Source organism: Heterocephalus glaber, unplaced genomic scaffold (assembly GCF_053883595.1).
Source record: "Heterocephalus glaber isolate CG9 unplaced genomic scaffold, H.glaber_assembly_v1.0 deba00001463, whole genome shotgun sequence".
Lineage (NCBI taxonomy): Eukaryota > Metazoa > Chordata > Mammalia > Rodentia > Bathyergidae > Heterocephalus > Heterocephalus glaber.
In genome coordinates, this window is record NW_028258310.1 from 18,889,252 (window position 1) to 18,903,523 (window position 14,272).

Below are 14,272 nucleotides of genomic sequence, written 5' to 3' on the forward strand. Positions count from 1 at the left end.
TTTTATCATGAAAGTATCTTATTTTTCCCATCAATTTTGAAAGATAGTTTTGCAGGATATGTCAGCACGGGTTGGATGTTTTTTTGGTTTTTTTGGTTTTTTTTGCATTTGAAACACTTCATTCCAAGCTTTCCTGGCTTTTAAGGTTTGTGTTGAGAAGTCTGCTGTAATTTTAATGAATTTTCCTCTATAAGTGACTCATTGCTTTTCTCTAACCACTTTTAAAATTCTGTATTTGTGTTGGATTTCTGGGATTTTGACTATGATGTGTCATGGAGAGGGTTTTTTCCCTGATTGTGGCTGTTTGGCTTCTTGCTTTTAAAATAGAATTGTCTTAAGTATTTCGTGTCTCTGTGAGGGTACTCCATTTTAATGGACCTGGAAGTCCATGTTTGCCTTTTATCTGTCAGCATTTACTGGATTATTGGCTCTCATAGTTTTTCATTGGATTATATTGAATTGCTACATGTAGGCATATCTTTTGCAAAATGAGTTTCTTTCCTTCCTTCCTTCCTTCCTTCCTTCCTTCCTTCCTTCCTTCCTTCCTTCCTTGTGTCTGTACCTTTTTATCTCATTGCAGGCAAATAAAACTGAGTCTCGTTTTGCATTTTTCAATATTATTGAATATTATTGATGACCAGGCATGGTGATGCATGCCTGGGGCTTACTCCTTCACATTTTGAAAGTTCTTCACTCAAATGTTATCTCAGTAATACCATCCTTGACCACTTCCCAAAGTTGTAATCCATTCTGCCATCGAATTCCCGTTTTCCTCTCTACTTGATTTTTTCATAGCACTTGTCATCTGACATATCTTTATGGTTTAGTCTATTTCTCTTTGTGAGAAGGCAGATTCCTTCGTTTATGGATTTTTTCACTTGTTTTATTTCATCGCCCAGAGCACCCTGGGACATACAAATACTTAATAAGCACTTATTTAAATAACTAATCTTTATGTATATTAACATTTTTCTCCTTCAAATTAGGGTCCTGGGCCAAAAGGATGATTTTTTTTTAGTTCTTTGTACCTTTTTTTTGTACCTGGGTTCGAATTTGGGACCTTGCGCTTGCAAGCCAGGTGCTGGAACTGCTAAGCTAAATCCCCGGCCCCAGTTCTTTGTACCTTTTGTCATGTAACTTTTTGGAGACTTTCTGGAGGTTGTTTTGTTTTGTTTGAATGAGGCAGTACTTTTCATATGGTACAAAAGTGTTTGTGTTTGAAAGTATTCCTTCCGCTGTCAAATACCCCATTCCTGAGCCAAGGATTTAGCTCAGTGGTGCCGCCACCTGCCTTGCAAGTGCAAGGATAGGAGTTTGATTCTCAGTACCAAAAAAAAAAAAAAAAAAAAAAAAATCCCATTCCTTTCTCAGATGCAGTGAGCTTTGTCAGTTTTTAAATTTTCCCTTCAGAACTATTCCCATATGGCTTCCTAAAAAGTTGATACCAAATTAAAATATAGGATAAAGTATTTTATACTTGTATCTGTCCAGAACAGTTCCCATTTCCTTTTCTGTGTATTGCTCAACTCTCCTCAAGAGCCAGTATAACTCTTTTTAGTGAATATTTCCTGTTATGTTAACAGCTGAGGGAGTGATATAATAAAATAATACTATTTTGCCCGTGGCCTTGAATTGTAAAATCTAGGTGGGATGAGAAAGTGTCCATACTTAGAAAGTAACACTGCTTTAAAAAGATCAAAATGATGTATATGAAGTGCTATATAATTGTTGGTATGGACAACAAATACCATGAAGATTATCAAAGTAGAAAGTAAGTACATTTATCAGGAAAAATTTTATGTAAAAGGGTAACTGTTGGCTTTGGAGAGCTTAAGAAGAGTGTAGAAGGAGAGGAATGTATTATACCTTCTGTATGTTCAACATGATACTAGGAATACATTTTTATGCTATGGGATTTACAAAGCTGAAAAAGCCCTTGTTTGTAGAGAAGAGAACATTATATAATGTCAGGGAGCGGAAGTGCTATAAAGAAGCATCATATTAAGCAGGAGTTAGGAGAAGAATTAGGTGATTGGAGAAATGAAGAAAAAATTTATAGGGAAAGTACAGGGGTTGGCAAGCTATTCTTCACAGGCTGTTTTTGTGAATAGTTTTAAATAGTTGCTGATCCTTGCAAGTAGATAGGCTATAGGTAGGAAACAATTACTGATAAACTGTTAAAAATATTTAAATGACATTTATTATAGTGGAGAGTGATCAACAATAGAAATGTGGCTAAAGAGAAGTTAGCCTTGGGCCAGGGATTTAGCTCAGTGGTTTCGCCACCTGTTGTGCAAGCACAAGGACCCGAGTTCGATCCCTGGTACCAAAAAAAAAAGAGAAGTTAGCCTTGAAAGAATACAACGGGGAGACCATTATATTAGAGAGAAGGTGAAGGCCCATTTCCAGGCTGAATAATATTAGTTCAATAAGGAATAGGTGGCTTATCCTTACTCATGTTTTTCTAATCTTTCCTTCACTAGCCAAGAAGGATCAGGAAGGTGGAGAAGAAAAGAAATCTGTACAAAAGAAAAAAGTAAAAGAATTAAAGGTGTTGGATTCAAAGACTGCCCAGAATCTATGTGAGTAACTCTGTAATCCCAACTATTTGAAATGTGAAGAAATTCTTCTTAAGAATTTAATTCTGTGGATTCTAGCTTCCATTTGTTGAACTCTTGCTCTGTATCAGGCACTGGATAGTGAATTTCTAGTATTGTGTTTAATCCCTTTGGTTGCACTACAGGATTGTTAAGTATCTAGTTTTATGCCAAGGAAACGGGCTAAGACTTTTAGGAATTTCTCTAGAAATAAAGCTACTAGGAGACCAGGAGAGGGATTTGAAAGTCGGACTTTCTTATTTCAAAGCCTTTGCTTTTTTCATTGCATCTACAGAAAAGTGCTCAAGCCTCAATACATTTCTATCTCATTTTCTGGTAACTAATGCAAGTATTATTTTGGCTTCAATTAAATCTAAAATTAATTTAGAGTAAATGAGGTAAATCTTGCACTCTGAGTTGGATCAGAAATTCCTCTGCAAATTTGATATAGGTAACACTTAACTGATGGTCAAGATGAATGTTAATTTTTGTTCTTCATTTCAACTGTCGATCCACTTTATTCTGAGTAATATAAATATAAATTTCTGTTCAGTGAATATTTGATGGTCTGCTATGTGGCAAGGCCTAGTAGGCACATACTAAGCATGTATTCTAGAGATGAAAAGATACATATTCTGTAAGCCTCACTCAGAATATTGGGATGTCGTTACTGTCTTTACTTTTCCAAATGAGAAAACTAAAGTTCAAATGTTGTGATTTTGCCAAGGACACAAGTATAAGTATACATACCCATTAGTGAAATCAGTGATATAAAGAAAGCAGTAAGCAAGACTGTGATGTAGTACGTTATTATTCCTAATGGAGTGATATTGATAATGAAAAAAGAATTAAAGATAGTTGAGGGCCGGGGATTTAGCTCAGTGACACCATGCTTTCCTTGCAAGCGCAAGGTCCTAAGTTCAATCCCTGGTACAAAAAAAAAAAGAGAGAGAGAGAATTGAGATTAGTTTTTATAGTAAGGTGGCCTGGACGATGAAACTTGGTGAGTCAACAATGATTAAGTGCCTCATAAGTGTTTTGGATACGAAGTTGAGTCAGACATGATCCTTGCCCTCTTCAGCCATGTGTTTGATGGAGATACAGGCAAATAACAACAAAAACACAGATTGATTAAGTGTTGTGACCCGAGGCATGCTGGAATGCTTATGAATGTCCTAGGAAAGGGGGCATCCAAATCAAGTGGGGAGAGGGGAAAATCCTACAGAACATTTTCATGGAAGTACTTCTTAAACTTGACTAGGAAGAACTGTTAAGAGGAATTAAATGAAGGGTGAGGACTGGCTTGTTTCAGGAGAGAGATCAGCCCATATGAAGGCTCAAGGCTGAGATAGCATTGTGTAGTTCAAGAATTGCAAGTAGTTGAAGGAAGCTGAGTGAAGCCATAAAAATTATTGAAGGATTTTAATTAGGAAAATAAGTGTTACAGCCCTGTATCTTCTTAGTGGTTTTCACACTGGGTGCTTAGTAAAGGAAGACTAGGCAGAGACATGAGTTATGTTACTTTTAAACATGAGTTATGTTACTGCTTTGAGAGGTGATCAAGGCCTGAAGTCAAAATACTGAGAATGAAAAGGAAGGCACAGAAGAGTAAGAAGACAAAATTATTGATTGACTGCGGGGATAAAGGAGATGTTTACTGAGTTTAGATCACCGTATGGAAAGTGGTACTATTTAGTGAAATAGGCAACTGCTCCAAGAACAGATTCTCCTTTTTAGGGAGGTGTGGTGGCAGCGAATGAGAAGTGGCAGGGTGGAATCTTAAGAGACAGCACATTCACTCAGAGGATGCCATATTTTCATTGGTTTTGTGGGGAAACAATAAATGAAAATTGTGAAAGTGAGAGAAAATAGACTGTTTTCAGAATGCTACGAAATGAAAGAGGTAAGGAGAGAGGGGAACATTGGGTTAAGAAGGTTTTGTTTTTAAAAAGTCTGTGGTACTGGACCTTGAACCCAGGGCCTCTATACTGAGCTGTATCCCCAGCCTTTTAATTTTGACACAGGGTCTTGCTAAGTCACTAAGCTGCTTAGGCGCTTGGTTTGAACTTTCAATCCTCTCACACTAGCCTGCACAGTGCTGGAATTATAGGTGTGTGCTATCATGCTTGGCTTGTTTCAGGATAAAAGACTTCACTATGTGTAGATGCTTAAGGAAAGGTCATTAGAACCACCTTTTATGTTGAAACATGAAGAGATGAGTACATGAAGATAGATAGATGTATGTATCTATATAATCACATACATACACTTATACACACATGTGTATGAGTACATACTGATAAGCTTACAGGAGTGTGGAGATACTTTTCTTTTAGGAAATTCCAAAGTAGTCCTTCCTAAACCCTTTCTAGGCTATAGCCAAGGGTGTCCAATGCTCAGTTTTTAAGTGGCAGAAGAGAAATAATTTGATAGTGTCTTTAGTTTTTCTCAGGGAAGGAGTAAGGTCTTAAAACAAAGAAAGTGGTGGGACAGTTGGAATAATGGCTATATTTTGGAGGAGCTACCAAGATAGATGGGAGAGAATGGAATTAGGGAAACACAGAAAGGGATTGCTAAGTAGCCAAAGCCCCAGCTACCATTGGTGTTGCTGCAAATGCATAGACTGATCTGCGTCAGCCCAGTGTAAGAGCAGAGAAATTAAATATTGGATTAGCCACAACTGGAAGGAGCAGGCAGCAAGAGAATAATAGTAGTGGCAGTAGTGACAGTAAAGAGTAATAAAGAGCAAGGGAAGTGATAGGCTGTCGGGTCTCTACCAGATAGAGAAAGCTGGATGGAACTGACACACAGAAAATGGAATGGTCAGGAGACTGAAGAAAGTTCCTGATAAGATTGAAGAATCAGCTAGAGATTAGAAAATAAGAGAACTTGAAGGATAAGGATATGTTAGGAAATGGGTCATGTCAGTTTAAGAATCGGAACAGGATGGCCAGGGATTTAGCTCAGTGGTTCCGGCACCTGCCTCACAAGCACAAGGTCCCAAGTTCGATCCCTGGTACCAACCGGCACCAAAAAAAGAGAATCGGAACAGGTCAGCCAGGCATGGTGGCACATACCTGTAATCCCAGCGATTTGGGAGGCTGAGGTAGGAGGATGACAAGTTCAGGACCAGCCTGGGCAATTTAGCAAGACCATAATCTCAAAAAAAGGTGTTGCTGAGATATAGCTCAGTGGTAAAGCCCTTGTGTAGCACGCATGAGGACCTGGGTTCAATTCCCAGCAACACAAAAGAAAAAAAAGGAGAGAGGGGGAAGGTCAAGGCAGTGGCAGCTTTGAGGGTGGAGTCTTGGGAGTGGGAAACTAAAACAGAGTGGGGTGAAAGTCTGTACATAGAGAAGATCAAAGACTTCCTGTGTGAGCAAAGGCAGGGAATTGTGTTATTTGTGGAATGTGGTGCATGGAACAGTGTGGCTGGTATGTGACATAAATGTAGGGTTGAGGAAGCTTAAATGCTAGGTTTGGAGCTTGGGTTTTAACTATATAGGCAGAATGACCTTCAAAGCACTTTCTTGGGAAGATTATCCAGCATAGGCTTGTAGGATGGGTTGGCAAGGGGAAAGAGACTGAGAAGAACATGTCTTACCTCTTCTGGCAGCAATCTTTTTGGGTTCCTTCCGCATGCCCTATCAAGAGATTAAGAATGTCATCCTGGAGGTGAATGAAGCTGTACTGACCGAGTCTATGATCCAGGTAAGGAAAAGGGTTGGCCTGCAGGAGCTGGCTGTCTTTCCTTCATAGCTACACACTGGCCTCTCCTCCTCCCTCCTTAGATGAGGAGGACTCTGCTCTAGCCTTGCTGACTTAAAACACTAGCTTCAGAGAAACTGCCATTTCTCTGGTGGTCAGATGATTTGAGCATATTTCTCAAATGTCCTGCCATCTTATTGGCTGTTCCCCCACCTTACCATTGTCCATGTTTCCTTTGAGGCAGTCCTTGGCAGAATGTGGAACTGATAAGAGAGTAAAAGTGGCTTAGATGAGTTGTCAGCTCATCCTCCCCTCACCCACAGAGACCTTTTCTCCCTTTCAGAACCTCATTAAACAGATGCCAGAACCAGAGCAGTTAAAAATGCTCTCTGAACTGAAGGATGAGTACGATGACCTGGCGGAGTCAGAGCAGTTTGGCGTGGTGGTGAGTACGACCTGTGACACTCTGCTCTTCTCTGCCTCCCTTGTCCCCTTTCTCTCTAGAGACCAGTCTGGACACTTGCTCCTTGCCACTTGTCTGTTTTGAACCTTTCTTTCTCTTTTTATTAGTACATGTTTGCAGTACATAATGATTACCTTCTTTGTGGGGAGTTAGTACATGTACTAACACATCTAATTCTTTTTACATTCCCTTCCTCTCCCCTCCCTCCATCTCTTGGTCTCCTTGCTATTTGCAAAAGATCTATCTCCTTGTTCCCTATTATCAGTCTTTTATTTTGCTCTTTTATTTATATTCTGGGTTTCTCATATAACAGAAATCATGCAATATTTAAGCTTGTCTGATTTATTTCATGTAACATTATAGTCTCAAGGTGCATCCATTTTCCTACGAATGGCTTCGGTTTAGACTTCTTTATAACAAACTAGTACTCCATTGTGTATAAATACCATGCTTTCTTTTTATCTGTTGATAGAAATTCCATTGCCCTTCTCTTTCTCTGTTTTTTCTTCCCCCTGCCCTGAAACTCTGATCCTGCCAGAGGAGACTCAAGCCTGTATCTTTTTCTGACTTCTTTTTGTTGTTGTTTTGTTTTGGTACTGAGGATCGAACTCAGGGCCTTGCACTTTCAAGGCAGGTGTGCCACTGAGCTAAATCCCTGGCCCTTTCTGAGTTCTTTCTACTAGCTGTAATGGACCTGCTTGTCTTCCCCACTAGATGGGCACAGTGCCCCGTCTGCGACCTCGCCTTAATGCCATCCTCTTCAAGCTACAATTCAGCGAGCAAGTGGAGAATATCAAGCCAGAGATTGTGTCTGTTACTGCCGCTTGTGAGGAGCTGCACAAGAGCGAGGGCTTCTCCAGGCTCCTAGAAATTACCCTCCTTGTTGGAAACTATATGAATGCTGGCTCCAGGAATGCTGGTGCTTTTGGCTTCAATATCAGCTTCCTCTGTAAGGTGAGGAATGGGAATAGAGCAGGACAACTGAAGGGAAGGCCCTCAGCCCTCTGTGAGCCCGGTGTGGGCCTGAGGCAGTCTTGGACAGGTCAGGACTAATGATTTCTCCTCTTGCCCCAAGCTTCGAGACACCAAGTCCACAGATCAGAAGATGACATTGTTGCACTTCTTGGCTGAGTTATGTGAGAATGACTATCCTGATGTCCTCAAGTTTCCAGATGAGCTTGCCCATGTGGAGAAAGCCAGTCGAGGTGAGGCAGGTCGGGGCAAAGAGTGAAGGTGGTTCTGAGCCCCTAAACTTTCAGAAATAAGAAGACACAGTCTAGATTTTTTTGTTGTTGTTTTTGTTTTTTGAGACAGGGTCTCACTATATAGTTCAGGCTGACCTTGAACTCACTATGTAGCTCAGACTGGCCTCAAACTCATGGCACACCTCCTGCTTTAGCCTCCCAAGTGCTGGTGTGCATCACCGACAGTCTAGATTTTAAATCATTTTCCATTCAGACTCTGTAAGTAGGAAGAGTTTAGTCATTATTTCTAAGCCAAAGGGGAAGAAGTAAGGCTAAAAAGAGGTCTCTGTGTGTAGAAATGGAAGCAATCTTTCCCTTCCTAGAGAGACACAGACACCAAAAAACAACTGGAAAAGCAGGTGTTTTCAGTCCATATTTTTTGTGATTCAGAAAAGCACAGACTGGATTAACAAACATCAGTTCTGGATATCCTGGAATTAGGCAAAGCATTCGGTAGAAATAGGACAGATTTCTGCCTTGCCTCTATAATTCCATGTGTCTCTTTCCTCTAAAACACTGTCCTCTAAAATAAATGAGACCAAGGTCTCAGGGGATTTGACAGATTGTTTTAGATTAAATGAACTCTGTCTTCTGTTCTTAGTATTATGGAGGCTGGAAGTTCAGTTATCAAATAATTATCGTTCTGCTGCAAAAATGAAAACTGAAAGAAGTAAAATTATTAGAGGACAGTACATGAGAGTACTAAAATGGTTAAGTACCAGAATATATATACAGAATGAAGAGTAAGCTAGGGGGTCTTGAGGCTAGAATTGCTGTTAAGCTCTTGCTGTCTGTTTTTGTGTTTCCTGTAGTTTCTGCTGAAAACTTGCAAAAGAACCTAGATCAGATGAAGAAACAGATTTCTGATGTGGAACGTGATGTTCAGAATTTTCCTGCAGCCACAGATGAAAAAGACAAGTTTGTTGAAAAAATGACTATATCCTTTCTTTAAAGGAGGGAGTTGCTTCTTAGGAAGGAAAGAAAAACTTCCCCTAAGGGAATAACAGGATAGATGTGGCAATATCGAGTCTATCTCTTCTTCAGACGGTTTTTTTCCATCGAACACATTCTCTTTGAAAGCACTCTCATTGTTGTAGACGTGAAAGCCAGCCATGCAGATAAACTAAAAGCCTTCATCATTTCCCTTCCCGGTCACTATTGCCATTACACACACATCATTCTCTCTGACCTTTTGCGAAAGTAACCACTGCCATTAGACTTCTTTCTGATTTATACCTAATGAATTTATTTTAAACAAAATCTATATTGGTTTTTGCACAAAATGCCTTAGCCATGTTTCCATCATATATGCACTGATCAGCATCTTTTTGAATTGCTGTCTCCTATTCTGTTAGTGTACCAGTTTGTTGTTCACCATTCTGCTCTTTTGTGGAGCTGGGGATTGAACCCAAGGCCTCAAGTATATTAGGGAAGTGTTCTACCACTAAGCTATATCCCCAGACCTTTATTTATGTATTTATGTATTTATTTATTTATTTATTTGGCTTTTGTACCAGAGATCGAACTCAGGACCTTGTGCTTGCCAGGGAGGCGCAGCACCACTGAGCTACATCTCCAGCCCATCATTCCCCTCTTTTGATACTTAACTGCCTCTGTTCTTTGCTGCAATGCATAGTGCTGTGTTGAAGATCATCATGCATGCCCGTATGCATCTTTGAGTAATTCTCTGGGCAAGGGAAGTGTGTCTTATTCCTTCACTCCTTAGCTGCACAGCTTTGTGAAGGATGCACAGGAACAGTATAACAAGCTGCGGATGATGCACTCAAACATGGAGACTCTCTATAAGGAGCTGGGCGAGTACTTCCTCTTTGACCCCAAGAAGTTATCTGTGGAAGAATTCTTCATGGATCTGCACAACTTTAGGAATATGTTTTTGGTGAGCAAGGGCTACTTGCTGACTCTCCACAGGGGTCTTGTTTGTTGGTGGTGGGTGTACACATGTTCTCCTTCCTCACCCTAGCAAGCAGTCAAGGAGAACCAGAAGCGACGGGAGACAGAAGAAAAGATGCGGCGAGCAAAACTAGCCAAGGAGAAAGCAGAGAAAGAACGGCTGGAGAAGCAGCAGAAGAGAGAGCAACTCATAGACATGAATGCAGGTAAGTAAGTGCAGGAGAAGGACTGGTGGGTTGAGACAGGAACACATGGAAGGCTTCTTTGAGTAGAATCCAGAGGCCACAAAGAAGAGCTCGGGTCTGAGCTTAACTCTTGGCAAATGATTTTTGGCAGCCTTCTACCTCCAAGATCCTGATGCTGGACTTTAACCCCACTTTAGTTATGTGCATATTCCAATTTTCCGTGCTGAGACCTTTTTCTGCCCTTTGCTAGTTCTTGCAGTATGTCTCTCCCCAGTGATTTTAGTATTGCTGGTAACATATTCTTTCCTTCTGCCTGTCCAGAGCTTCTTCCTCTGGCCTGTTCTCATCCTCTCCACTAAATCTTTTGGGTTTTTCATCAAAATGTTTTCCTAACTCTGCTGCCAAGGTGGCTTGTCCTCCTTTTCTGCTTCTTTCACTGAGTACCACATCTCTGGTACCTTAGCACAGTTGTACACACCTATGAGATCATAAATGAATTAAACTTCAGACAGGGCCAGGAGGCTGGCCAGCCTCTTTCTTAGGCAGAATCTCTCTTTCACTATCAGAAGCATGTCTTTGTTAAAACATGTGGTCCCAATTACTGGGCCTCTGTTTCTTGTGTCTGCTTCTTTCCCTGCCCACTCCACCCCCAACCTTGGGCGGTGGAAATGCAGCAATACAGCATGTGTTGCTCGTGGTACTGAGCTGAACCTGAGGGGCCATGAACCTTTGGCAAGTGAAGGGGTCTTCAGAGCTGTTGAGTCTGTTAAGAATCAGAATGCTGAGCACCAGCATAATTAAAAAGCAGCAAGAGCTATTCTAATTAATACCTCTTGCTCCCAGGGACTTTTCTTTATACTTTTCTGGAAAGCAATTCTTTTGCCTTTATATGAACCAGAAACTGTTCCAGTAATGCTATTGAAGGGCTACACCGAGTATCCTTCACCTTCTTCCCCATTCTCCCTGGGCCTCCAGGGTTTTTTATTCTAGGAACTGGCTAAGAGGCAGTGGGAGTCAGTGAAATCCAATTGTCAAATGGGATGGGAACTGCACCCAGTCAACAGATGGCGTAGTGGGCCTTGCCCTGTTCCCAGTACCTGGGTCTAGCAAATGAGGTTGGAATATAGGTCAACTGCACTAGTGATGTTCAGACAGCAGGTGGCGCTGGGATCAATGAGCCCCAGCTTTGGAGCTGGCAGCCAACTGGCTCCTTAGGGTTTCACGGTTTCAGATTTCACTATCCTGAGCTGTTGCCATGGAAACTGAGCCAGGCTGGAATAAGGATTCTTTGTTAACTCTTTATATTCCAGCCAGGCTGCTGCTTTAAGATAGAGCTGAGCCCACTGGAGGCAGCACTTAAGTGAGGTGTTTTTTTTGTGGTGGTGGTCTTACTGGGGATTGAACCCAAGGCCTTTGCACTGAGCTATCCCCCCCGCCCCCCATTAAATTTGAGACAGTCTCACTAAGTCCCTAAGCTGCCCAGGCTTGGCTGCAACTTGCAGTTCTCCTGCCTCAGCTTCCCAGAGCACTGGGGTTACAGATGTGTGCCATTGCACCCAGCTGAAATGCACTCTTATTTTCTTTTAATTAGTGCATGTTTGCAATGTATAATATATACATTTGTCCTGGGGAGATGGTACATGTACAGATAGCATCTTAATTATTCTTACTTGCCCTTCTTCACTTCTTTTCTTCCTCCTTCTGTCTTACAATGCATTCTTGATCTGTGCTTTTTCTTCTCTTAGCCATGCTCTGAAACCTGAACCAGGCTCTGCATGAGATGTTTATGAAAAAGCACTTTGCAGTAAAACACTTTAGGATAAAAAGGGAGTGGTAGGGTTGTGTATTAATTTTACAGTTGCCAGTCAGGCATGGTGGTGCACATCTGTAATCCCAGCATTTGGGGGAGGCTGAGGCAGGAGGATTGCCACAAGTTTGAGGCCAGCCTGGGCTGCATAGTGAGTTCAGGGCCAACCTGAACTACAGAGCGAGACCTCTCGTTTAAAAAAATAAAATAAAATAAAGTAAAATTGCCATCTTGGCACTTATCCTGGTCTTGGAGTTGGGGAGTTCTGTAATTCTGTGTGCTAGTCCTGGTAGGTGCAAGGAGGACAGCACTGTAGGGAGATAATCCCAGGGTTTGCTCTGAATAGTAGGCAAGGAAATTTTTGTTTTGGCCACTTTTGAACAGACACAACTAAGCGGACCTGTAAGACCTGAAGTTGAGCCTTCCTTGTCTGTTCTGATCTGTCAGCCACTGTATGGAGAATCCAAGCAACAGCTGTGCATTTCATGGAGTTTGACATTTGCTGTGCTGTTCTGGCTAAACAGTTTCCATCTCTGTCTTTGTTCGTGACAGAGGGAGATGAGACAGGGGTGATGGACAGTCTTCTGGAAGCTCTGCAGTCAGGAGCAGCATTCCGACGGAAGAGAGGACCCCGTCAGGGTAAGTAAACAACAAATGGAGTCCATCCAGGGAACTAAAGAGTTGAGGCTTCTCTACTCTGGTCCTGCTAGTGTTGAGCAGCAAGAAACTTCTACATCCCCTGCATCAAGAGTGAGTTACCTGTTCCTCTTCCCACATTAGGAAGTACTGCCTTGGAAAACCAGTTTGAGGGACTGACAACAGATCAATTATATTTGACTCTTCTTTTCTTGCATTTGCAAAGCAGAAATTTAGAACAAGGGAACCATGTTGCCAGACATGAGGTTTTGATTGGGCATTTGTGTACATGAAAAATAATTGTCCTTAACACACAACTGTATTATTAGATATAGATTGAAAAATAAGAGTCCTTACTCGCAATTTCATAAGCAGAAGACATAGAGAACATGAGGTGTCATGGCCCTCAGATGTAAGAAGGGGGGGGGCCGGGGATTTAGCTCAGTGGTTCTGCCCCCTGCCTTACAAGCGCAAGGACCCGAGTTCCATCTCCAGTACCAAAAAAATAAAAAAGAATAGAGAGGGGCATGTCAGCTGAAGAATTGCATTGTGCTCGAGCATTGCCTTTTCCTTGTGTGCAGTTACCCTTTACTTTTCTTGCCCTCCCCAAATTCCTTACAACATCCTTTCCCAACTTGCAGAAGATTTAAGTGAATTACACTGAGCCAGAGCCTCTAAAAAGAATCGTGGAGTTAGAAGGACAAATGATCCGGTCATTAGAGTGGAGAAGGACTGATGAATAAGTTTCCCTTGAGGGAAGCATGTAGTGACCAAGAGACTGTTCAAATGAAAGTGTAGCCAACATGCCTCTCATTAGGAGTTGACTGAACCATCATGTCTAGTGAGCCCTTTGGGGCTAGAGTAATGGCTTTCCCAAGTTGAAGGGTGAGACATCATTAAAAGGTTTCTGCTGCTAAGGGAGTTATGGGATCCTTAAGTACAGGCTCTCTAATGGGAAGAAGAGATAGGTGGGAAGGGTGTAACTCTCTGGATTAGAGCGTTTAGTCTTATTGATAGGCACTTGGGTAAAAGTACAGCTAGTAATACTACTTTGTATTTGATCTTAGAGGTTCTCACAGCATTGTTCGCTACCTACTATATAAGGTTGTGACTTTACATTCAGTATTAATTCTGACAAAAATACCTTGCATTTCACTTATTGTCTTCCACAACCTCCTCGGATAAATGCCAGCCTTCATCAGACTGATGGGGAATTCCCTTTTAAGCCTCTTCCTGTGGAACTATACTAGAATCCCAGATGCTTCCTGTACAAAGGCAGCCAGACAGCAGTGACTTCCCTCTGCTGGGGAGGCCCCAGTCTCTACTTCTTTCCAAGTAGGAAAACAGGACTTAAAGGCAGAGGAAGAGGGATTTTGTCAGAACCTAATGTTTTAGCAGAAGACCCAATAATCAAAAGTACTATCTCCCAGTGCAGAGGGAATAGTAGGAGACTTGCTATTAGGAGATATTGAAATGAAAAGAAGGTGAAAACAAGAGTTATGTAGTTTTAAAAAACTCCACCTTGGGCCGGGGATTTAGCTCAGTGGTTCTGCCACCTGCTTCGCAAGTGCAAGGTCCCGAGTTCGATCCCCAGTACCAAAAAAAAACAACCTAAAAAACTCCACTTTATCTTTCTGGGCTCTGGGTTTACTAAGCACTCCTGAACATATTTGGGAGAGTCAGGGGAAACATTTCCAGTCACTGTGTCACACTTTTTATAG

At 41.6% G+C, this 14,272-nt stretch overlaps 1 protein-coding gene across 2 annotated transcripts in view; it reads left to right on the plus strand.

Moving 5' to 3' along the window:
- The window catches only part of Diaph1 (diaphanous related formin 1), a 106,522-nt gene that overhangs the window by 85,690 nt on the left and 6,560 nt on the right, over positions 1-14,272 (plus strand). For both annotated transcript variants that reach the window (XM_004854287.4, XM_004854288.4), the window contains 9 exons: positions 2,484-2,582; positions 6,214-6,308; positions 6,649-6,750; positions 7,483-7,722; positions 7,844-7,973; positions 8,825-8,949; positions 9,745-9,909; positions 9,994-10,129; positions 12,468-12,554. In XM_004854287.4, the coding sequence (XP_004854344.1) occupies positions 2,484-2,582; positions 6,214-6,308; positions 6,649-6,750; positions 7,483-7,722; positions 7,844-7,973; positions 8,825-8,949; positions 9,745-9,909; positions 9,994-10,129; positions 12,468-12,554 (1,179 nt within the window). The remainder of the gene's footprint in view (positions 1-2,483; positions 2,583-6,213; positions 6,309-6,648; positions 6,751-7,482; positions 7,723-7,843; positions 7,974-8,824; positions 8,950-9,744; positions 9,910-9,993; positions 10,130-12,467; positions 12,555-14,272) is intronic.